At 39.1% G+C, this 25,961-nt stretch overlaps 1 protein-coding gene across 2 annotated transcripts in view; it reads left to right on the forward strand.

The window, feature by feature from the left end:
* ERC2 (ELKS/RAB6-interacting/CAST family member 2) overlaps positions 1–25,961 on the forward strand; it is an 819,922-nt gene that overhangs the window by 377,897 nt on the left and 416,064 nt on the right. For both annotated transcript variants that reach the window (XM_077325500.1, XM_077325499.1), the window contains exons 10-12: positions 5,936–6,076; positions 14,808–14,948; positions 19,277–19,312. In XM_077325500.1, the coding sequence (XP_077181615.1) occupies positions 5,936–6,076; positions 14,808–14,948; positions 19,277–19,312 (318 nt within the window). The remainder of the gene's footprint in view (positions 1–5,935; positions 6,077–14,807; positions 14,949–19,276; positions 19,313–25,961) is intronic.

Consider the following 25,961-nt stretch of genomic DNA (forward strand, 5'->3'; position numbering starts at 1 on the left):
AGTAATCTAACCATGGGAACAACACTTTGTAAAAGGTTTGTATATCACTGTAGTCTTGCTAAAATGAGTTGAATGTGGTTGATACAAACCTTTCTGTCACTGCAGTTTAGTTCCTGCTTGCTCTTGTGATAAAAAATGCTTGTAGATTAGAGCTGTTAGGATATAGATAAATGTACTAGGAGTGCTTGCCAATGCAAATAAGACTAGAAAGGATCCATTGTTGGGATTTCATCATATTGGGACTTAATCAACAAAAATATGGTATATTAGGTTTTCTAATATGTGTTTTCAATGTGTAATGGAGATTACAATTCCTTTCATCTTCATTTTGCACTTGGGGATGTTATTTAGACTTTAATAAATACAAAATATGCTTCTGTAGAATGTCAGGGCCCTGATGTAGCTGACACAGTTCCATAGGACCTGCAAGACGGAGCTCTTCTGCTGGGCATATGGTTGAGGACAGTGCGCCTGGGAGATTGATAGCATTATATCCACCACCCCCCCACACACACTGACTTTTAGGCTCTCCTATAACTAGTCAGGTGATAATTGATACTGACTCTTTTCTTAGATTAATTCAAACTCTAAACTACATTTTCAACAATCTCTCAGAAAGGCCAAATGTCCTCTGTATTTTAATTTATCTCTTAAATGAAATAATTTATTTGAACAGGCAGCTTGTATGTAACTATGACCTTTTCTGCATGGAGGCATCTAAGGTGTTCCACCTCCTGTTTTGAATTCTGCACTCTGCTAAAGTGCGGTTGCTCATTCCTGGATGGGAGTCTTCTCCTACGTTTGCCGACTGCCTTGTCTTGGGTTTTTGCTTCCTGACAAATCTGGTGGCTGAGCGGAAATCAGGACAATCCCCCTCCCCCATTTTGGCTTGTCAATCACTGTGTTGTTGCATCAGCCACCAAAAATTTCAGCACCATATTCTTGCATGCTAGAGCCCCCCCAAACATAGAAAAATATTTTTATTAAAAAAATCAAGATCCACGTAGCAACACAGAACCACCGCAACGTATATTGATTTAAAGTTAGCAAAGTGGTGGTTTCATGTCCCCCCCCCTTTGCAGGAGAGCTCAATTTGTGAGCAGTGCAGAGAAGTGAAGGAGAAAGCAACTGCTTTTCCTTGGCTCTGCAGCATGGTTCAAAACAGAGCAGTGCAGTGGGATGAAGGAGAAAGCAGCAAGGCAACCTGGCTCTCTGCCTCCACTCCCTCCCACATGTTCATGCTACAATCCCTTTAAAAAAAGGAAGAAAGTAAAGAATGCATCTCTCCCGCTCGGCACCACCTATGCATGAGTCAAAAGGCAGGGGGGAAGAGGACAGAAGTGACTCTTGGGGTGGGTGGGTAGTTGGGAGTGTGGGGAAAAGGACAGCCTGAGTTTTTCCTTCTTCACATTCCTGCTGCAACTTGCTGCTCGTTGTCTCCTTTGATAAAAAAGGGAATGCTGATTTATCAGTATTTCTTTATCATGGGGCAGTGGCCAGGTAGAGTCATGCCAGCCCTAGGAAAGCCTTGAGTGGGAGACAATGTCATGAGAAAGACTGAATAAACTCCATGAACAAGCAGAAGGTGAGCCAAGGAAAATGACTCATGTGGAAATGGTATCTGACCAGTATAATGCAATGTAGTTTGGAATATTATATATATGCTTTTCTCTGGTCCGTGAACAGAAACAGCCAAATGCTCAACTTCTAAGAAGTTGATGCCCTAAGATGCTTCAGAGGCAGGGGGCAAAAGGGCAAGATCTCAGCTAACTGCTGTCAGCAATTGATTATCTATTTGCCCATTATTATCAAATTGCAGCATATTTATTGTACGCCAAATGTTTCTCATGCAGTTCAGTTCAGTCTCAAGTGAACACAAACAAATCCAAATTTCTGTTTTTCCTATTTATCTCTTTGAATCTTTTAACCATTTTCATATTGCTGCACATTAATTTGTACTCTCACATTCTACCTATAAGTTTGAACTGATTACTCCCATCCCATTATATTGTATCTGAGGAAGTGTGCATGCAAACAAAAGCTAATACCTTGAATAAAATTTAGTTGGCCTCAAAGGTGCCACTGAACTCTAAATTTGTTCTGCTGCTTCAGACCAATGTGGCTGCCTACTTGAATCTATGAAAGAACAACTGTGCTGCTAAGTTCTGATTTTCATCTATATTAATGTATTATTAATGTATAGTATGGTTTTAATGTATATATGTGTACATTGTTGTGAGCCTCCCCAAGATGACTGGCTCAACAGGGACGGCCCATAAATATAAATAAAAAAATTAAAAGTATGAACAACAGCTGAAATGTTTTATTGGGACCAGAGGTATATCACTAGGTTAATGGTAAGGGTTTCAACTGAACCTTCAAGTTTAACAAAATAAATATTTGTAAATTTGAGTTTTATAAATAATAATAATCTGAAATAGAAATAAACAGATTTGATGGGTTACTCTCCCATCTACTGACTGGATATCCAAATAGTATTTCCTTCCTTTTCTGACATTCTTTCCTTTTCTCTTTTATAACCACAATAAATTATTTAAAAAACAAAAGATGGGCACATGCTTTGCTCATATAAATTCTAGAACAACATGTTTTAGAAAGACGATGGTTGACTGTGGATTAGTATTATATTTTTATTTCTAGGCCACCCCCTCCCTAGCAACAGTTTGGGGTGGCTAACAAAAGTTAAAATTTCATACATAAAGTAAAACCATTTATATTTAAAACCATCTGTTAAAAATAAAAACATGTTCTTGCACTAAAACCTGGGGACAGATGAATCAGAATTTCAACACAGGCTTAGATGGGGAAGAGGGGGCAGGGGGGCCCATTCAGATGTCAATAGGCGTTGGCCTTGACCTCAATCATATATCTGGTGGGAAAGTACCATTTTACAGGCCCTTTAGAACTTTGACAGTTCCGAAAGGGCCCAAATCTCAGCTGGCAACTCATTCCACCAGGCTAGAGTCTGGGCCTAAAAGACTTTGGCTCTGGACGAGGCCAGTCACACTCTTCTGGGGCCTGGTATCACCAACAGATTGCTCCTCAGAGGGGGGTATTCTCAGGGAAGTGGTCCCTAAGATACACAGGTCCCAGACTGCATAAGGCCTTAATGGATAAAACCAACACACACCTGATTCAGAACTTGACTGGCAGTCAGTGTAGCTGCTGGAGAACTGGTCGAATCCATGAGCTCCTTGTGAGGATCTGGGCAGCTGCGTTCTGAAGCAGTTGTAATTTCTGGGGCAGGGACAAGGGAAGGTCTGAGTAGAGCAAGTTAAAGTATTCTAGCCTGAATGTGACTATCACATGGATCACTATGGCTATGTGTTCTGGGTTCAGGTAGGGTGCTTGTAGCTTCACCTAGTGAAGATGGAAAAATGCCTGCTGAACTACTTTAATGACCTGTACCTAGAATCATAGAATAATAGGGTTGGAAGGGACCTCATGGAATCCCCATGGTTGAAAGTGTTGAAGGTGACCCACAAATTCCTGATGGTCTGTGCAGCTTATAGCTGCATTCTGTCAAGATGGGGTGGCACACTTCCTCCTCTGTTCCCTTCCTACCCAGCCACAGGACCTGGAGCCACTTTATCTTGGCTGCTAGACACCTGTTCAAGGAATTGGGTGAGGTATTCAGACAGCTGCTCATTAATAGGTAGAGCTGAGTGTCATCCACATATTCGTGACACTGAAGTCTGAACTCCCAGATATGCTGGATAAGAGGGCACATAAAGATGTTGAATTGTATTGGGGAGAGAATCATGCCCCTTGGTACTTCACACTGGAGTTGGCAACTGTGCAATTGTTCTTTCCCAATAGAGACCCTCTATCCCCAACTTTGGAGCAGGGAGACTAGCCACTGCAAAGCTGTCCCTGTATCCCTGCATCGGTGAAGTGGTGAGACAGCAGCTCATGATGTACAAAATCAAATGCTGCTGTGAGGTCTAGAAGCACTAGCAGTGCGAATCTGCATCAGTCCAGTTGTCCTTGCAGGTAGTTTGTCTGAGCGACCAAAGCCATTTTCACTCCATGGCCAGGTTGGAAACCAGACTGGAGCTGGTCCAGAACCAATACTTTATCTAGGTACCCCTTTATTTGGACCACAGCTCCTTGCTCAGACACTTTCCCCAGAAACACTAAGTACAAGACAGGGTGGCAGCTGGCCAGGCCCTGAAGATCCAATTATGTTTTCTTTGGTAAGGGCCACTGCCCCACTAGAGAACCAAAGATAAAAAGTGTAACGGACAGAATGGCACTTCATCAGCTCTGAACCTATGAGAATGAGAAGTGTGGGAGACAAGGAATTGGATAAATGGGTGGCTTGGAGTTGCTTAGAATTGCAGGTTGGGAAACTGGAGCTACTTAAGAAACTTTTCTTTATGCATATATTCAAGTTATTTCCTCTTCCCCTCCCCCCATTTTCTTTTACAAGGTTTTAAAAGGAGTTTTTGATAAAGTATTTTACTTGATTTTTTTCAGAATGCAATTATTCTGAAAAGATAAAAATTTCAAAATTTTCCAAGAACTAAGGAATCATATGTGAAAACATATTGTATCTCATCCTAGGGTTATTAGTAAGTTTGCATAATAATATAAATATAATATATAATGATTTATATAATGATATAAATGACTACTTTCAAATTCTAAGTGTATCAAAATTTGTTAATGTTTTATTTAAGAAGCTGACTCTAAGTCTATTGTGGCTCAGCACTTGTCATCAGTTTAAATTTCTCTGAATTTCTATTGATTATAATATAATAATCAAAAGAGATAAAGATGATCATCTCTGAATGTGAAGGCAAGGGGAGTTCTCTTTTAAAACAGAGCTTAGGATTTCCTGCACTTCTAAAAATTGCAGTTAGAAATGCAGTAGCTAATAATACCTGTTCTGTAACAACATTCTCATTTCAAGATCATTGGTCTTAGAGCTGATTATTTTTTTATGTCAAAAAGATCCAAATGTATATGCTTGGAAAGTCCCTCGACTGAGGCCTTATTACTTGGTTAAATAAATGTCTTCACTTGAATGTTAAAAATTTCATAATAATATTAAACATTAGTTATATATTTGTACATTTGACACAATAGAAGGCTTTTGCCGTAGTATTGATCAAACAGAAAGCACTTTCGTGTGATATACTATATCATATTACAGGAGTAAAGAGCAAAGCTTCTTAGAGAAACACAAATATTTGCACTCAAAGTCAGTCTACTGCTACATTCAAAATTTACACCTGAGTACACCTCACATTCGGCTTCAATGAGAGAGATCTTTGCTGGTTCCTCCCATCCACATAATAGGTTGATGGTAATGATAATGATATATCCAGTAGGAAATGGAATGTGGTAGTAGTGGAAGTAGTATTGGAAGTCTAGCAGTGTAATCTTAAATAAAGTTATCTGGGAGCAACCTCCCATTGAATAACATGGGACTTACTTCTGAGTAGGCCTGTTTAGGATTACATTGGGAGATCCACTAATGGTGCATTCGCTATTCAAGTGAGTTCCGCCTTGGTGTGGGAGGGCAACACATAAATGTTTTAAACTATTAAAAATAATGTTTTAAGTTTTCTATACGATAGAGGCACTGTTGTGACCTACTAAGTCAAATGCAGCCAAATAGCTTTGCATGGCAGATTCCTAGGGCTTGGTAAATTATATATTTTTGCTGCCTGCTTGGGACCACAAAAGCAGGAAGTGGGAGAATGGTTCTCAAGTGCCTGGCAAATCAGGTATACTGTCTGGTGGGCTAAGTTGAGCTTGGTGGGCCTAATATATGTTCCCAGAGCTGCTAACACAGTTATTTGAATTGTGAGCTCATTCTTAACATCTTGCTCTGAAAAGGTAATATGCACATTTTTAAAGCTGCTGGTTCAAGTTATAAAGATTACTTTATATTTTCACTTTTTAGGAGAGAATTATAGAGCGATTAAAGGAGCAGAGGGAGAGAGATGACCGTGAAAGGCTTGAAGAAATTGAATCCTTCAAAAAAGAAAACAAAGATCTAAAGGAAAAAGTTAATGCTTTACAAGCAGAGTTGACAGAAAAAGAGGTTAGTATTTGTAATTAGTTAACTGTTTGTATTGCTGTGATTCAAGGTATGGTACAAAATTTTACACTGAAGGATAAATGGTTGATTCAAAGCATATCTCCCACACAGTGTTCAGAGAGTCAATAGGATCTGAGAGGTCAGATCACTACTGTGCCATGAAAGTTTGCTGAATGTCTGATAATTCTCACAGCTTAGCCTACCTCACAAGGTTGTTGAGAGGATAAAATGGAGGATAAGAGAATATTGTAAGCCACATTGGGTTCCCATTTGGGAAGAAGTGGGGCATAAATGAAGTGAATAAATAAATAATTTCTCTCCATCATTTTGGCACATTTTAAAGTTTTGTTTGATGGGGTCACCATGAATCACTTGTGCACATCCTTTTTTTTCCTTCTATTACAAATGTGTCAGTGCTTACTATCAGTGCTTATCTGTCTGTACATTTTTGAGTATATACTTGTTTCTTGTCTGCAAAAGCATACATATTCTCTTCCTATTCTGTTTTATCCTGTTTGAATGGTTGTATCCTTATGAGCAAGGAAACTTGTGATTTAGATGGCCTTTCTGAAAGTGGTATTCTTTCAGTCACGCATCTAAAAATGGCCTTAAAATACTGAGGTAATATGTTTGAAGTTCTTTGAAGACTCTAAAGCAGCGGTCGCCAACCTTCTTGTAGTCGGTGACTGACTCCGAGGGTGGGAGAGAGCCGGTGGCCCGGCCACCGCAGCTGCATGTAAACGTGCATGCGCAGTTGCTGCGCATGCGCGTTTTCGCCACTAGGTGGCGCTAACGTGCATGCTCGAGCTGCTGTGCATGCGCGTTTTTGCCAGCAGGGGGCGCAAACACGCATGCGCGGCACCTCCGTGCATGCACGTTTGCGTCGCTGGCGTGCCATCGGCTGTGCCTGCCTCTTCCCTCCATCTCGCTGCGGGGCGGGAAGGCAGGCGCGGCCGCTGGCGGTCCGGTACCATGGCCTTTGCGGCCTGGTACCGGGCCGCAGACCGGGGGTTGAGGACCCCTGCTCTAAAGTGTTATATGAATGTTGCAGCTCCTGATACCTTAAAATTATTCTAGTGAACTGTTCTGCTTTAGGTTTTCAGGGGAATGAGTTGGGTGTTGAACCTCAGGCAAACATGAAAATGGGGATGAATTTGGGGAGGGCCCTGAAAGGCCATGGATATCAGTAACTGGAGACTTTTCCAGCTATGGTCATGGGAGGAGATACTACACTATTAGCGGCAGGAGATAGTGACACTCGGGTTCTCGCAAGTTGTTACCAGTCCTACTGACTAAGCAGGCCACATTGAGGACTTGATCTTTGACACAGGTGAGGATGCGGATCCGATGGTGGTTAACTCCATCCCACTGTCAGACCACTATGCTATGAAGGTCTGGCTCCGTGTACCACCCTCTCCCTGTATAGGCAGAAGGGCTCTCAGGGCCCCCATGAGCCCTGCCCTCACAAATGGACTTCTGGAGATCACCCTGAGCGATTGGCAGCCTGAATGGGAGAATGGCAACCTTGTAGGAAAGTTCAGAGCCACCTCAGCATCAGGAGAGATGGCTGCAGTAGCTTCAAAGGCAACTAACATGAAGGTGGAGCTGAGGAAATTCATGGCAGCAAGCCCTGCAGCCACAGGAAAACTAGATCAAGCCACCCCAGGCTGAAGCAAGGATGCTGCCACCGCACCTGATGCTGCCAAAGTGAATAAGCTGACAGAGAAGAGGGAAGGTAACCCAGGGTGAGCCCCAACCCAAGGGGGTCAGTGCCTTGGGAAGGCACTCGGGGAAGGGACAGACCGGTGAAGGGTTGGCGTGGATGAAGAGAAGCACTAAGGGGATAGGGAAAGTCAATGGAGGAAGGAAACATGTTGAGGAAGGGGATAGGGGGAAAAAAGAAGGGAAAGCCCACGGCCCTTCTGCCTCAAACTCTCCACAGTTACGTGTAGCCTTAGGGAGAGGCTGTAGCTGTTGAGGGGAAGGAACTTCCCAGCAGAGGATTGCTGGACTACCAGAATACCTCCAGCAACTCTGTGGGCCATTCCACACAACTGGCAATGTTGCTAAATCTGAGTGCTATTGAAAAGTGCTGCAATCAATAGCGGCAGGTCTCGGTAACACACACAGCCATTTCTCTCGGAAAAACAGCTCTCCCACTAGTGCAGTTCTCGTAACGCACAAGTTTCCGGTCTTGCTGAAATCGCAACAAAGGAGACAATATTTTTCCGTGCTTCCTCCTGCCCCTGGCTGCCAATCAAACAGAACAGCCAATTAACTGTTATATTCGTGCTTCCCTTTAAGAATTGTTTTTTAAAAAAAACCCAAAACACCTGTAGCAATGCATATTTGTTCATTCGATGTATCAGAAAGACCTTTTTTGCTGGCATAGGAGCTGGCGCTTAATCGTTTACACACTCTTAAAGTTAAAAAAAATCCCTCCCGGGTGCAATTTATGGCCGAAATTACTGGCAGTGTCGAACAGGGTGCTGTATTGTGCTTGGAAACTTTACTGACAATTGCTTGTGGCGGGATTTCAGCCGAATAAGCATCGCTTATGGCGATCGCGACGCCGGAAGCTCGGGTGTGGGAGCTTAGGTAGGGACATGCTTGCTACCACTATATTGACAATGCATATGTCTTTTTCGGATGTGTTGCAGGTTGTTCTCTAGAGTCTAGTAGTTTTTAAAGGGGGAATCCACTTTTGTGAATTCCCTGAAAAGCATTACAACAAACCGATTTTTGAGGAAGTGTTGCAGGAGTGTTGCAGATTGTGTACAACGTTGTGCATAATGTTAAAAAAAATACCATTACACAATGGTAAGATAGCGTTACACAAAATAGTGTTACACAATTCAGCAACGTTAATGCTGTGCGGAATGGCCCCGAATCTTCATCTGGCAGCTCTACAGGGAGCCTTGTGGCCTGCTACACCCCCACCTCCAGCTTCTTACTTGTAGCTACCCAATCCTCAATAAAATCCTCAAGTTGCTCCAACCCTGTATTGGGGCCTGCTTCTTTCAACATAGAGGGCATCCAGGAGCAACCCTGGGGTCACGGGGACCCCAAAAAGCCTCACAAGCTTGCTGGCAGAAACTTATGGATCTAGATTAATTACTGAATACCCTGCAAGATCTGATGCCTCCTTGTGCTTCATTAATCAATTTAGTTAGGAACTGGCATGATTGGATGCTGGTTGCCATCAATGAGATAGCTCCCCAATTCCCTCTCCACCCTCACCTCAGTCTAGTACCTTGGTATAACAAGCAGCTACAGAAGCTGAGAAGACTAGAGTGAGTGTGGAGGAAGACTTGCAGTGAAGCATCGAGAACATCCTATAAGATGCTGATGTGATCCTGTGAGATGGCTGTGAAGGTAGCTAAACATGAGTTTTATGCTACCTCCATTGCATCTGAGAACGAATGGTCAACACAATTATTTAAGGTAATTCAGTCTCTTATAGCCCTTGAGGATGGGTACACAAAGTGTAATCAGTCGGAAATCAACTGTGAGGCATTAGTGAGCCATTTTTGTGGATAAAGTCTCATCACTCTGCCATGACCTTCCACACACCCTTGATACAGTAAGAGAATTGGAGACCCTTTTGCCATCTTTGAAGGCTCCATTTGAAGGCTTCAGATGGCTCTCAATAACTGAAATGGATAGGTTGCTAACTTTGATGTGGCCAACCACTTGCTTACTTGACCCTGTTCTGCTTGGCTATTCAAATTAAATGATGAGAGGATTGCAGGCCTCCTACAGGAAATTATAAATCTGTTCCTGTCTACTAGGGAGTTCCCAGGGGGATTGAAGGAGGTGGTGGATTGGCCTCTGCTGAAGAAACCATTATTGGATATGTGAGATCTGGCCAACTACCACCTCATCTCAGATATTGCATTTCTGGGGTAGGTAATTGAAAGGGCTTTTGCAGAACAACTTACAGCATACCTTGATAAAACTTTGGCCTTTGACCTGTTCTATATGGCTTCTAACCTGGCTATGTGGTGGATGGTTTGGTTGCCCTGACCACTGACCTCCAGCACTAACTGGATGTTAGACCTCATGGTGGTGGTCAGCATGGTAGACCTTGAGCTCCTTGCTGTCTGACTTGCCAGTGTAGGTATATGGGGGACAGGCTGCAATGATTGATCTTCTTCCTTTGTGATTGTGGACAGAGTGTTGCAGTGGGTGATAGTCAATTGTGCCACTTCTAGCTCTCATGTGGAGTTCCTCAGTGTGTAATTTTGTCACCCACTTGGTTCAACATCTTCATGTACCCTCTAGCTCAGTTGGTTAGGAGATTTTGGATTTAGTTGTCATCTGTGTGCTGATGACACCCACCTCTGTCTCCTAATACACAACCATCCAAATTCACCCCCAGAAACATTAATTAGTTACTTGGAAGCAGTGACAGTTTGGATCAAGCAGAGCCTTCTGAAACTCTGTCCCTCTGAGATGGAGATCCTGTGGCTGTGTAGAAAAGGTTAGGAACTTAAAAGGCTGAGCAGCAGCAGAATAGGTATAAGTATAAAAAATTAAAATGCAAATATTTATTGCAATACATTTGCACATATGAAACTTAAAATACATGAACATATATCATGTACTATTGCACAAATCCAAGCCATTTTGACACATGTATAAATGACCAAATGTGTTTCAACCCCCTTGGGGTCTTCTTCAGTGGTCTAGTATTTAAATATACTCATGTGATGTAATGAAGACTATGAGGTGTTAAACAATACGAATGGAGATGCTCCTACACTAATGAGAAGGATCCAAAAATATCTCTTGGAGCCCTCCAATTAAAATATTTATTCTTCAAAATGCCATCCTTGTCAAAACCCTCTCTGTACCTGAGTGTATTCTCATGTGTTTCATAATGTGAAAGGGCCAGTAGAGGAAGTGCACTTGCCTTGCCTAGATGGTGTACAGCTAATGGATGCACTAACTACTATGAATTTAGGCATGGTTCTTGATTCCTTCTTACCTGTGGAGGCTCAGGTCACTAAAGTAGCTCAGCTGGCATTTTAACTTATCAGTGCCTTACCTGGCTTCAGAACCCCTAGTCACAGTGTTCCATGCAATGCTCTCCTCCATGTTAGAGTCCTGTAACTCACCCTATGCATGCCTACTGTTCTCCTTGGAAATTGCAACTGGTACAGAAAGTGGAAGCACAGGTCCTCATGAGAACACCTTGGAGGGCCCATATATGGCCTTTTCTTAGGCAACTGCACTGGCTGCCAGTAGAATTCTGGATATTGACCTTCAAGGCCATCCACATTCTGGGCTTACTGTACTTGAAGGATTGCCTAATTAACTATAGCTCCTGAAGAGCACTTCACCCTGCCAATACAAACTGGCTGATGATCCCTAGCCCTAGAGAAGTACATCTGACCTCAACTAGGGCCAGGGTCTTTTTGGTCCTGGCCCACACCTGGTGGAATGAGCTCCCTGAAGAGCTGTGGGCCCTACAGGAACTTCCTCGGTTCCAAAGGGCCTGCAAGACAGAGCTCTTCTGCCAGGCTTTTGGTTGAGGTCAGAAACAACTGAATGATACCATCTGAACAGGTTCTCCCTAATAACCCCATCCCTGAATAGGATGTGGAGAGATACAAACTAATATATTCAGTTGATGCAAGTTTGAAGTTTTTAAAACTGCTTTTGAAACTTTTAAAAATTATTTATTTACTATTTTGTCTTTTAAATTATGTGAACTCCCCAAGCCAGTAATAACAAGAAATTTAATAATAAACAAACAAAAAATATAAATGCATTAAAATCTTGTCAATAAATAATATTATTTATTGTTGTCCTACTGGATTTGTTTTGACTCATATGACACAATGATGAGAGCTCTGAATCTTGCTGAAATAGCAGCCAAATTGTGCAGTATGTACTTGATGGCCCAGACGTGGCCAAAGGGAAGTCCCAGCAGATAAAATTAAATGGCAAGTTTATCAAATATTACGGTAAGACTCTCCTGTCACTCTGGAATAGAATTGGGGCTGTTTCATAGAAACATAATATAACTGTATTCAAAATAAACTAACATGAAACAAATCAAAGAGAATGAGGCCTACCAGAAGAGTATGAGAAGAGTATAAATCATTAGGAAAACATTGTTTACCACTGTTCCACATTCCGAAGCCCTGAAACATGAATTTCAAAATATTTCATATACTAGACTATGTCTAACACATGTGAAAGAGACCCAGTGGGTCTTTGTTGGACCTACTGTATCATTTCATTACATACCAGTTGCTAGATTTATATTACTACCATATACTTGTATAACTCATTCCAAGCCTCTTAGTTTACCAGAAGGGAATTCAGGAATGTGTACCTGTAGCTGCCCCATTTCAAGTGGTATGAGTAGAGGATACCACACTGACCAGTGCATGCATGTGTAACTGAATCTCTATGTTCAAAAGATGAGTATCATGACTTCCTAGGTACTGGTGAAAGGGCTCAGATCAGCATAAAGTCTTATGCTTAGCTGAACTTCTTACATATAAATTCTGTCAACCCAAATGAAGGAGATTAACAGGAAAATCTTCCCCCTTCCAGTGTTACCTTTACAATAAGTGAAGAATTAATCTGAATGCTGTACCAGGGTATGCATTTACTTTGTAATGTACATAACAGAAATGTTCTTTATAGATTCTTACCTACAAATCAGGGCTGATGAAATTAGGCCAGTACTGAAGTCTCAATAGCTTTATTGAGATACATTTGTTCTGTCTAGTGAAATATTTTTGTTTTAAAAGGAGAAGAGAAAAAGGCTATCCTGTAATTTGTCCAACAGAAACATGGAGTTGCTTCTGTTTGATATTTCTTTCCCCTTTTTCCCAGTTCAGTGTAGGATAATATAATATGCCACTAGGAATCATTCTGTGCTCCTGACAGCTAGTTTAATGGAGCAGTGGCAGTAAAATGCACAACACAAGATTATTGTCACTTACATTCAATGCATTGTACAAAAGCTTTCCATGACATAAGATTGTGGAATCGATTTATGAGGACCGTGCCTGAGATGATGGTTTCCTAGTACTCTGTGGTCTACTCTTCCAGCATATATGGGTACTGCAAACAAATGAAAGCGTTCTGATGAACGTTCAAATCTCTAGGATTTTATTTATTTATTTAAAACATTTATTAGCCACATGGAAATTTACAGTAAGGGAAAAATGCTTTTAGAAATGCCTGGAGCTGACCAGATGTGATAGACTTTATGGGTGACACTGACAGAATTATTGATATCTCTGCATTGTGTGGAAATTGGGCAACTAGAGCATTGTTATATCAAGGTCTTATTTTGCTTGCAAAGGTTTTCAAGGTGTCATTTTGCTTGCAAAGACCAAGGACTCTGAATCGTGCTGATAATCATGGTAAAGCAAATATAAAATATGAATATAATGAAACATTGTTTACAGTTGTCCAGGGGTTGGATAACTTCCATAAGTGGACCGGAGCTCACAGAATACACCTTTAAATATTTGAACTGTCTTGTTTCATTATTTAACAACATGTGAGAGCAAGTCAGAGCCCTTAAGATGAGCAGTTTTCTACTGCATAGGATGCTTTGGATAGCTCTTGGATTCACCCAGTCTGGTGTCTCCTCTGGTTGTGATGGGAAGCTGATTGTCATATTCCACAGCTGGAATAAGACATCTGGTCAGGAGGGCTATTTGTATTATTCAAATGCTGTATCTTCTCCACAAAGGGGTTAAGGAATTTGGTCTTGGGAGTGGGGGAGAATATGGTACAATGAAAGGAAAGGGAAAAAGAAGAGACAAAGAGGAATCAATGGCAATGTCTTTAAAATGAATTTTGGAAAAAGAAATACTGCTACCAATAACAACTCTTGCTAGGGAACCTTGGGTGTAGGTCACGAAAACCGGGGGCTGCAGTAAAAACAAGGGAATCTGCTGAATTCCTGCCCTCTTCCTTCAGAGGCTCTTACACTCCCGCTGCATTTTTTGAAGAGTTAACATAATAAACTACTGGTGGGAAATTCTCATTTTTTTGCATTCCACATTTGTCCCCAAGAGTTCCCTCAGCTTCAAAAGTAGCTTTTTAGGAAATACAGGAGGGTGAGGGGGGAAATGAAAGGCAGCAAATATATTTTGTGTGTACACCATACAGTTCACAGAAGTTTATAACCAGCCCAGGTTTCTCAGCATGGCATTATTCAAAGTATGTATGCCTTTGTGTGGTCAGTAATCCTCCTTTGGTTAGATCAGCTGCAAGATAGTGTGAGTGGTGGAGATAAAGAGTTACTATGCACCCATGATTTCTGTTCTCTGATACTGATGGTCCAGGAATGAGCACAAGGTTCAAAGCAGTCTGGGTTTGGGTGTGTGGCTTCTCATGGACTCTGAGACATCAGTACAGGCATTTTTTGAATGAAAGTATAAGGTTGCCTGCTCTGGGTTGGGACATACCTGGAGACTTTGGGAGTAGAGCTGGGAGTGAATGGAATTTGGGACAGGGAGGGACCTCAGTGTTGTATGATGCTATGGAATCCACCTTCCAAAGCAGCCATTTTCTCCAGGAGAACTGATCTCTTTAGTCTGGAGATGACCTGTAATTCTGAAGGATCCCATGGTCCCTCCTGGGGACAGGCATCCCTGTGAAGGTAGCATAAGGAGTTCTGTGAAAGATTTGCTAATGATCAGAATAATTTCATTGCTAATCTTCTTTTTCATTTGTCCATCTCATGTGTTTTTAGTCCAGCTTAATCGATCTGAAAGAACATGCATCATCACTGGCTTCAGCAGGGCTGAAAAGAGATTCCAAATTAAAATCTTTAGAAATAGCCATAGAACAAAAGAAGGAGGAATGCAGTAAGCTGGAAGCACAACTGAAAAAGGTAAATGCCATCTAATAACAACAGCTCTTACTTCAGATGTACGTTGTATTTTGTGAAAAGGGGTGCGGAGATATTACCTGGTATAAGTCCAAACTACTGCTGCTGTTGCTTGGAAATGTTTGCAATGTACTTTGGCAGACTTTTAGTAAAAAGCTTTCTGGTGTTAACAAAAAATGTGTCTTGGTATGTTGCAAGCTGAGATTTTCTTTGTGTGTCAACTTAAAATGTACAGGTGTTTTTCCTAAAACAAAACAAGACACCACATTTATAGCACTATCTAAAGCAGTCAGAGAGCTTTGATAGTACTGTGCTTTGGATAGTACTGTCTTTCTAGTATTGAAGTGGTTTGGGAATGTTGTTAATATATTTCTACCATACATTGTTTCTCTTTCCTGTGTCCAGTTAGTACTGTATGTGCTCATTGTTAAACACACAGTATCATCCTTATTAGTTATAAACATCATGTTGCTTTCCATACCTTGTAAATAGGTCCCATTACCCTTGGAACTAAGGACACAATCCAGGCCAACTAAATTCTTTTAACTAACTTCAAAGTCTGTAGCGCTTAAATATGCCTAGTTATGTCTGGTATGCATCCCTCCTGTTCTTCCGAACAGGTATTTATAGGTAGGTTTTCTAGATGTGATTTAACTACCACACTTTCCTTTTACATTATAACGTTAGTTTCAACAAAATCACAGCACAAGGTGCTTCACAAATTGTGCAGACAGAAGTAGATATTGTTTTACAACTTGTGTCAACTGAAGAAATGGGGTCCTTGTGTACGTTTCTATAGACCTAGATTCTATAAAGATCAAGGTGGGTGATGCCATATTAAAGGAAATAATACATGTAAAATAAAGGACATTAGACTGAAACACCAAATACAGTTTGATGAAAATATTCGATAGAATAGCCTACTAATACCACCATAAAATAAATAATATACTGAAGAACTGCAGGTCTGCAAGTGTGTGTGATTGTGGGGTGGAAATCCACTCATGAAAAACTTCTCAAGGATGTGCTAAAGTTTATAAACATGCATAGGCTTGGAGTCCCCCCCCCCTCCCCATTTCCTTTTAACTGAGAATCAGTTGTTCTCAGCATTCCATTCCTTCTGCAGCATTTTTACTCCTGGTCATGAGGTTTTGGAAAGGGCTCCCCTCCACACACTTTTAGTTTTGTTAATTTACAATTTTTTTATTCTGCATGATAAGTCCCCTGAGTATGTACACAAGGTAGGTACCTTATCTGCAGATGAGTTTGCAAGTTTGTATTCCTCCCATGGCCTATCCAGTTTATTACTACATATAGCAATTATGTCAGTGTAGGCTTTAGTGGCCCATGAATTCATGAGGGATGTGCGCTGCAGTTAAAATCTGTGCCGTAATACCTCTTTTCACACACATTTTCATATCATTGGTTGTCCTGTCCTTTCTAAAAGTTTAAATTATGATTGCCTCTCTTTGCATTTCCATGCAACCCTTATTGAGGACCTGTGGAAAGGAAACCTAAAAAAATGCTAAATAAATAAATAAATACATAGTGTTAGCTATCTGAGAGGGCTGGATTTCCCAAATGTAATGAATATCTTTCATATTAAATGGTGTTAGATAATAAAAATGTTGCTTCAATTCCAGGTGTTGCTTTTGGGACTACCTGTTAATAGTACAATCTCAGAAATGTAAAACGCATATATAAATTTTTTTTTTAAATGTAGGCAATCATTAATAACTCATAGCATTGTCACTTAAAACTGAGAATAATTATACTTCTAGAATTAGTTGAAATCCTAAATCTGTGTTTTATGACTATAGGTATAAACACATCATTTACTCATGGAAAAATAAGCAGGTTTAAAAGCCTCAAACTCTTTTTTATGTACTTAAAGGAACATGCTGCTTATGAATAAAATGCAAAGGCTTACTAAAGGAAAGCATAGAAACATAATAGTTTTTTATTATATCATAAATGCAATGTGTTTTCCCTGGTTTGTGAGGAGACCAGGTGCTTCCTGACCAAAAGAACTGCAACTTAGTGGAGAGGTTTAATTGAACAAAAACATATACTGTTAATGATAATTGTCTCCAAATAGTATTTTTAATTCCCACTTTATTTAGTATTATTTCATTAGACCTAAAATTTCAAAGATATGCCTTCAGTGTGTGAGATATGCCTTCAGATATGCAAATGTAAAGTTTTTGCAAGTTTTAATTCTTTACTGTTGTGTCCATGTATATGCTGATAAAGACTGACACTTTTCCATATAGATTTTTTTCCTTACAATTGCATGTCACAGTAGTGATGGATCAGGAAACTTGTTGCAATATGTATTAAAATGGGGAAATAGATTCAAAATGAAGCTTCAAAAGCATATTTTAAAAGGCATAATTTTAAAATCTTGCTTTTGAAAGTTGCATGTAACGTATCATTCCAAAACACCTACACAAAGAATTTTGATTTATGACATTTTAAAATAAAAAAATGACTGTTAATTACAAACTATTCAGGGAATATCAATAATATAAAAATTAGCCTAATATATGACCTGGACTTATCCACAGAAAAGATTCTTGAAACTGATGATCAACAAAATATGGACCTATATCTTTCCACTTTTATCTTCACCAAAAAATTGGGGGGGGGGGTAAAATTCAGAAATTCATCTCTGATGTGACCCTTTACTTTGTATGTACACTTTAGAATTACATCATTGAGTGTCATTTTAAATAAATGGCATAAGAATTAGAACCTTGTTTTCTTCCTTAGCATTCATTGTATTTATATCTGGTTCTAGTTTTTGTTGCTTTTCAAGCAACAATTATTATTAAGGTGCTTTTGGCTATTATAATTGTAAGGCAGCATGTGCTGTGGCTAAAACTAACATTTTATGAGATTTTATTACCACTTTAACTTTTCCCTGGTTGTTTTTTATTGTTTTTGTTTTTGAACTCAGAAAAAATGATATAGTAAATACTGATTATCAAAATTACAACTATTTTCAAATTTCATAATGCTTCACTGCATTTCAGTATGACACACTTGTACCAAGATGGGAGATGCAGAAAATCTTGAAAAATACTGAAAAATAAAATTCATGACATCTTTTACCACATATACTACTTTGCAACTTGCAATAATAGGAAAAAACTGAAGACAGAAACTGATTTTGCTTATTCTGCCTTTCTATAACTATAAATCTTGCCTGCTGGACACGTTTACCAAGGGTGAAACACAACGTGTCATGGGCAGCCCTTCAGTATACTCCATGTCATCTGAGGCCTCTCCCCGCTACAATTGGAAGAACTCTTATGGCAAGTCAAAGAGAACCTTTAGAGCACCTTCCGAAAGAGCGTGAGGAGCTTCAGTCAAGAGGGAAAATCTGGACAGCCTCACTGCACCCTTGAAAGTGCTTTGGATCCTGGCCTAATAAAACAGAGATGATGATTTGAAGTACATGAGAATTTTAAGAGAAAATGTCTTCTAGTATTGTTGTGTCAAAACACTTATAAATGTTCATTATATATTTTCCATCACTAATTTCAAAGAAGCAATAGGAATTTCCTTATTTATGACTATAATTTTTAATCCAGTTGTTCTGGGGTAGCCTCAATAAATCTTCTTTATGGATTGTGGATTTGCAATCACAGGCATATTGTTTAACTCACAAATGCTGGAGTTGTCCTAGATGAGTTCCATGGGGTTTAACTTCAGGCACATTGCTCTGGAATAAGTGCTTTATAGCTTGTGGCATATTTGTTTTGTTTCCATTATATTCTACTGCACTCCAATTGCTCTCTTTTCTTCACTGCTGCTTAGATTCCTTCACTACTGTTTGCCAAGCTGTACTGTTCAGAACTCAAATAAAACTGAAATGCAGTTTTGTGTTAATATGAAAGGAAGGCTATAAATTTAATGATAAAGTTTAATTAATCTTTTATTATTACCATCTTTGAAGCTTTGGTGATAAATTGCAGTCTTGGCCAAAAGCACTTCTAGTGATTCATTGCTAGAGAACAGCACTTAATGTATCATCAAAAGTGGACAGTTTTCTGTATTTCATGGGTTGTTTCACTTGAGAAAGGGAAAGTAACACAAACCTTAGATTTCTTACTCCAACTATTCTTTTCTAGCAGCCAAAGTAAACATTTATTTTTCCCCAGTGCCTCTCACTTTCACTAAGGAATGTTTAAAAACTTAAAATTCTCTTTTTAAAAATTCCAAGATCTTCTGTGCAATGCGCTGGATTTGCTAAGCTAATACTGTTTTCCTGGATCTTTCCTTCTTTTCCTGTCTGTGTTTGACTCCTTCCCAACTTTGCTATGTAGCAAGCTGAACAGTTGTTCAATCAGATGTACAATCCAGTAAGTCCTTTTAGAAAGCGTACGCTATAACATATGAAAGCATGAGGATCCATTGACTCACAACATGTTGTGCTCTTCCTTCGTGGAGCTTTGCAGCACTATGATGACCTCATTTGCGCTATGTCAAAATAAGTGAGCGTTGTGGACTTGAAACCCATTTTACTTAAAAGATGCAGAATGGTTTTCATTAGGATTTGGATCAATAATAAGCTTATGGTAAAAACTAAGGTGCCTTCAGGTCCCCAACAGCTTAATTGCATTTTTAAAAGCATGCAAGTATTAGGCTTTGTTGTTATTTTAATGCTTTTCTCATGGAGTACTTTATTGGATCCTTCAAATTAAAATGAATCTCTGGAATGTTATTTCAATGCTCTCTAAAATTGAGACCGACTTGTTAGAATTTTAATTTTTCTAAATATACAGAATGCTGATTTCAGTGTATCAGGTAGGTGAATTGTGTTGTTAGCATTCAATATTCATAATATAGCAGACTTAAATAAACAACTATGGCTTAACATCAATGTATGTTTTAAAGCAGAGAAACGTAAACCTTAAAACAGGTTTTAAAAACATTCAATCATATTTTACTTCTACCCTTCCTCCAAGGTGTGGCATCCATAGGTATTTCTGTTCTCTGTTATATGTTTGCAAGAACCCTGCGTGGTAGGCTAGACTAAAACATTGTGCTCGATCCAAGATCACCTGATGAGATTTATGAACAGGGATTTCAACCTATGTCTGACATGCTGGTTGATGAATCAGATGGCAATTTAAAGATTAACCAATTAAGTTATGGAATAATCTTTGTTGGCCAGAGCCTATGTTGTATGATTCAAAAATGAGTACTCAAACCCATCAGCACAGCTAAAATACATGTATTTTAATGAATTTTCCCTGTCATTATTTTTAATTTGAATAGTGGCAAGACACATGCACAAATGAAAGCTGTTTTCAGGTTTTTAATGAAACATAAACTAATACTGAAAGTTCCTCCACCCTTTTATAATTATAATACTCTAATATAGTAACCTGTATTTTAAATTACATATTATTAATATTTAATAGCCTTTTGAAGACATGGCAGGTCTCCAAGCAAGAATTTCTTTTTCTTTGTGTTTGAGTGCTTTCTGTGTTATAACAAAAATCTAATATCTAGTGAGGAGAGAATATGTCTAATAAAATGTACCACTTTTTATTCAACATTAGCTGTAATTACATTTAAGCCCTCATATAAAACTTGATTTTATCCCTATTTTACTATACGTTTTACATGGATGTTGTTTTCATTTGTTATGAATGTGTCCAATGTGCAGTTTTAGGCAGATTATTAATATTTTGTGTCCTGACCAAAACAAATAAATCTGTAGGAAGTTACTTTGGGCTAGATAACAAATATGTGTGTTTATGGCTGTTAGATGCAGAATAAGCTTTATAACTCATTCAGCATCTTATTGTTAACTTGTATGTTTGTTACAGCTACTGAATACACGTAAATCAAATTCTGGGCAGAGACATCCTGATCCATTCAATACTTAAGTAAAATTATTTCTACTGTCCTATAGTATCCTGCTTTTTTCATTTAAATTTAAAATATGACAATATTTGTAGCTATAATAAATCTAAGTTCTTAAAGGTCTAGTGAATAAGGTATACATGTGGTCCTCCTATATAGAATCTCTTGCTCACCTTTAGTGAGCAAATGTGTACATGAGAAATGTTACCTCTCTTATGATCGAAAAACTGTTTAACTGAGGTTTGTCATGTACCCTGATATAGAACCAAATGTTTGCTCCAGCAATTTGGGGCCATAGCTCATTTCTGTCTTTTAATTCTAATCTATTAATCTCTGGGTTTTAAAAACTTGAATACAAATTTGCTTTACTAACTTTGGCCTGTAGCTTGAACCAGTACAGGAAAATTCTATAGAGCAGAGAATATGATGTCCACAGCTGCAGTTTTTACTGAAAGCCAACAGAAAAAGGCTCGTGTGGGCAATCAATGCCAATAACCAGCATAGCAGTGCTGTAGCCTAAACAGGCTTCTAGTAATACACCGGTTTCAATAAATCAGCAGCAGCAGCAGCATTAGCAATCTTACATAGTCCTCTGAGTCGGAAGAATATGATGGGCACCTCTGGCTGGTTGCTTAATGAAGATTGAGATTCAACCATGTTGAGCTTGTTGCCATTCTGAGTTCGTATCCTTTTTGATAACTCATGCTGCTGCTGACGATTTATTGAATGTGGTGTGTTATTGGAATCCTTTTCAGCCTACAGCATTCCTATATTGATATATTTTCTCTTCTGAATTGTTTCCTTTTTGGGTTGCCAAGATTTGGATGTAAAATAAATAAGAGTCTTTAATATATATAGTATTATATTATTGGCATTGGTTGTATATTGTTGATTACCTACACAAGCCTGTTTTCTGTTTGCTTATACTATTTTTGTCCTTCTATTGTTTTTGGCAGGTTTTATTGTGACATCCCCCCACTGGTGGACCTCAAATTACTGTTTAAATCCACTCACGTATAAAACTCAATCTGGAATTTTTGCATTGCGTGTTACTATGGCAAAATAAAAGAAACATGACTCTGATGCACTTTGGGGGGATAGGTTTGTAGTCAGCAATATGCTCACAATCCTGAGGAAGTAAATATTTACTTTTATTCTGTATTTCCTATTCTGTAACATTATGCCTATATTTTTAAATATATCTATGAGCTTAGAATTAATCACAAATTAAGGAAATGGCAACTGATAAGATTCTAACAGTCCCCTCTGCCCAGTTTTGTCAAGTCACAGATTTTGAATGGCCAAAAGGCTGTCAAATTCAGCAACCTGCTACAATTTATATCCAGCAGGATTTATATCCAACAGTTTCCCTACTCATTATGATTTGACCACAAGATGCCATCACATTATACTAAAGGTTAGGACCATGGACACTACCATAAAATACTAACTGATCAAAGAACCTTTGCTGAGTATTGTGGCATTTTATTTAATACTGAACTAATATAAATTATTTAAATTCAGGCTATTGATCATCTGTCCCCAAATAAACCTTTCTTAAGTATGACAGATGACTTGTGCTTTGAAGCAACATTTTATACTTTGTTCAGAAGTAGAGTTGCCATCCTCTAGATTTACAGCTGATCTCCAGATTACAGAGATCAATTCCTCTAGAGGAAGCAAGAGCTTTAGAGCAGACGTAGTCAACCTGTGGTCCCCCAGATGTCCATGAACTACAATTTCCATGAGCCATTGCCAGTGTTTGCTGGTAGGGTCTCATGGGAATTGTAGTCCATGAACATTTGGAGGACCATAGGTTGACTACCCCTGCTTTAGAGGATAGATTTTATGAAATCACATCTATGCTGAACTTTCTTTCTTTGGAAGAGAGAATTGTTTCTGTTGCTCTCTATGCTCAAAAGCAGCTCTTTCAAGTGTCTCTGTCCAGTGTTCACACTTCCAGTGTACTACACAGTACCATGGATACTGGTCCATGGATGCTTCTAGAAGCATTGACCAAACAAGCCTAACAGAATTGCATTGCCCTTGTTGCTTCTGTGAATACTCCTCTCCTCCAATTACCAGCATTCCAGGGATATATTGGTCAGGCACACGTGGGTGTTCTTCTCCTTTTCCTAAACAGAAGGAGTGGATAAGGCTTGGTTTGTTATGACACCCAGGCTCAACTATTTTGTTCTTATAATCCCCTTTGTGTCAAAAAAGAAAACTCACATGACCCTTATTTTTTTTTTAAATTAAGTATCTGATTCTATTGAGATTGGAAGAGTTGGTTATATATCTGGTGAATGGATGAGATTAATTATCTGAATAATCATTACTCCACTGTCTCATAATACAGAATTAGTTTGCCAACAACATGCTTACATTTTGGCAGGTTTGTAGGATGTGGTGTTCAGGATTTATTCTTCTACTGTTGAGTGTAACCTTGCTCATCCTTTCTCTTAATGCTAATGCACAAGAAGTTGCAGTTCTACATTAAAACATTATTTTCAATTTCATTTGTTCTCTTTTGTCAGCTGTTTTATGGAAATTGTGTGATAATGAAAATAAGAAATGTGTCTTAAATGTAATTCAAAACTTCAAAAATACCAAGGAGGCTAATTTTGAAGCTCTGCCTCTAGTCAATCCCAAAATAACATCTATAGATTTTATATTACTGATCAATGAAATTTGAAGGATCTACTTAAAGTATTTTCTTGCATGTATTTTTCTGCTATCTTTTTAAATTTTTAGTCATATTGATATTTTGGTTCTTGTAAGTCATTGTGTACTGTTTTTCTTTCGTATCTGTGCTGTTGGTAAAAGAATAAATGGTGCCTGTAGCATGCTTATAAGTAAAACATGTATTCTGAATTCCTTTATATTTAGTACAACAGAGTCCATAATATTGGTGTATACAGATTTTCTATTATACAAACAAAAATGATGTGTGGTAAGCAAAGCAGACAATAATACAGCCCCTCTTTGAAACAGGCAAATTTCTGTATCATTTGTAGCTTCTCTGAACTAAAATGTAGAAGCTCAGCAAAACTTTTTAAAACAAGTCTTTAAATAGCTTAAGAATTTATTGCACTGATTAATATATACTTGTGTACAATTGGGTTTCTCCATGACCCATTATGCATGGGGGAATAACGCACATTCGGGGTGGAATGGCGGCGACTAAAATCACCGATAACGCACGGAGCCGGCGGCAACCGGCCGCAGCTTCGGTGCATGCCACCGAAAAAGCCAAGTCAGCGAAACGTGGAAGAAAGCGCAGCTTCTGGGTGACCGGCGCACAACCAGAAGCGGCGCCGGGATCGCCGCGTGCATAATCGGTTACTCTGGGTTTTGCTGCCGTCGTGCCCCCTCCCATGCATAACCGGTGTGCTTCGCATCTTCCCCCTCCACGTTTTCCATGTGACCCGAAATTGCCGTTTCAGCGGCCGTGCAAAATGGGCCCATGTGATCCATCTTGTGTAGAGTAGGATGTAGGGAAACTTCCTTGGAAATGTAGACAGTCCAGACTTAAATAAAAAAGATTGTGACAACTGCCAAACAATGTCATCAGAACTGTGCATTCATTTCCATTCCATATTGCTCAGAAATCTGCTCTTTAATAATTCACTAATAAATTGATGGGATTTAACTCTGTCAGAAATATGTAGTTGTAAAAATGTCATCCTATGAAAGGTGGAAAATTAGGATTTCAGTTGCCATAAGCTAGTCAAGGTCTGGCACATCTACAAATCTTATAATTCTGTTTTGGTTATTTCCATTTATTAGAAAAAATAGTATTAGTTGTGGCAATTCATATATGATGATTATAAGACATAAGGATATTAAATGGTATATGATTATTTACAGCGATTCTTAACTCTCCCCCTAATAGTTGCACCATTTCACTGCTATTTCTATAAATGCATTTTGAGTACCAAAGTGCATGAACTTTTGTAGTGATGGTTCAAAATAGTGCCAGAGGCTTCTGTTAGGTCTTCTTTTCCTATCTATACTTAGGGCATGATTGTGCGGTATATTCATGCTTTTATATGACAGTGCAAGTGGAGGCAACTAAGTCCTGCACAGGTCACAGGTACCTTTTAGAGGCAGTAGAAGACTGAAATAGCTGAGCTAGAATAGCCAATATTGTGCTAGAAAATTCCTGGAGATGTGAAGATGGAACCTGGGGAGGGGAGGGACTTTAAGCTGGTTATAGTGCCATATAGTCCATTCTCTAAAGCAGCCAGTTTCTCCATAGGAACTGATCTATGCAGCTTTGAGATCAATTGTAATTCTGGGAGATCTCCAAGCTCCCGCTGAAGATTGGGAACTTTGGGCTGATCATCTTCCAAAAACGCTACTTTGATATACACTGCAAACATAGAGTCCATACTCTAAGCAAGAGCAGGCTCTAGGCATTTAGGAGTAGTTGTGTCTGTGATAATAAGTGCATTGAAACTGGAAGAGGAAGACCACAATTCAGTGTATTGCATTTATCTGTGAACCTCATCTATAGATGGCTTGATCATATATCAAAGCTGTAATGACAATAGGACATGTAATACACTCTTAACTTTGTTCACTAAATTATTTGTAGGATGGTAAAAAGCAGGATTCAGAACTAGGTAGAAAATATTTGAAAGATTGTTGTACCTTCTGTGGCGATGGTATGATGCACCTGCCAGAATTTGTTTTATATTTCATGATAAAATATTTGAAAGGACTGATTCACTTGATCAGAGAAGTCCTGACATTGCTTGAGGATAGAAAAGGAATGATCAGATAGAGAGCTGGAATGTTGATACTCTTACCCTGTACTGTAGTTTCCAAGCACTTGAACAATAACAAGCTCCTTGTCAGAGCTGTTATAAAACACATCTCTGCACTTAATAAATCAATCCCACTAGGGAAGCAGAGTTTAAACCCAATCTATTTTTGTGTTGAAGACAACAAAGCTGAAGGTATATGAGTAGTTATGCTCAGTATGCACACTTCCTTCCTTTTTACAAGAGAATAGTATTCAGCAGTAGCACATGATCTTGCCTCTGGACTGTATGTGGTATGGTAGTAATCATAGAGAACTGCCACATCTTATAATGTTTTGGCCTGAGTAGGTACTCAGGTGTTATGTTA

This window comes from Paroedura picta, chromosome 3, assembly GCF_049243985.1.
Source record: "Paroedura picta isolate Pp20150507F chromosome 3, Ppicta_v3.0, whole genome shotgun sequence".
In the NCBI taxonomy this organism is placed as follows: Eukaryota; Metazoa; Chordata; class Lepidosauria; order Squamata; family Gekkonidae; genus Paroedura; species Paroedura picta.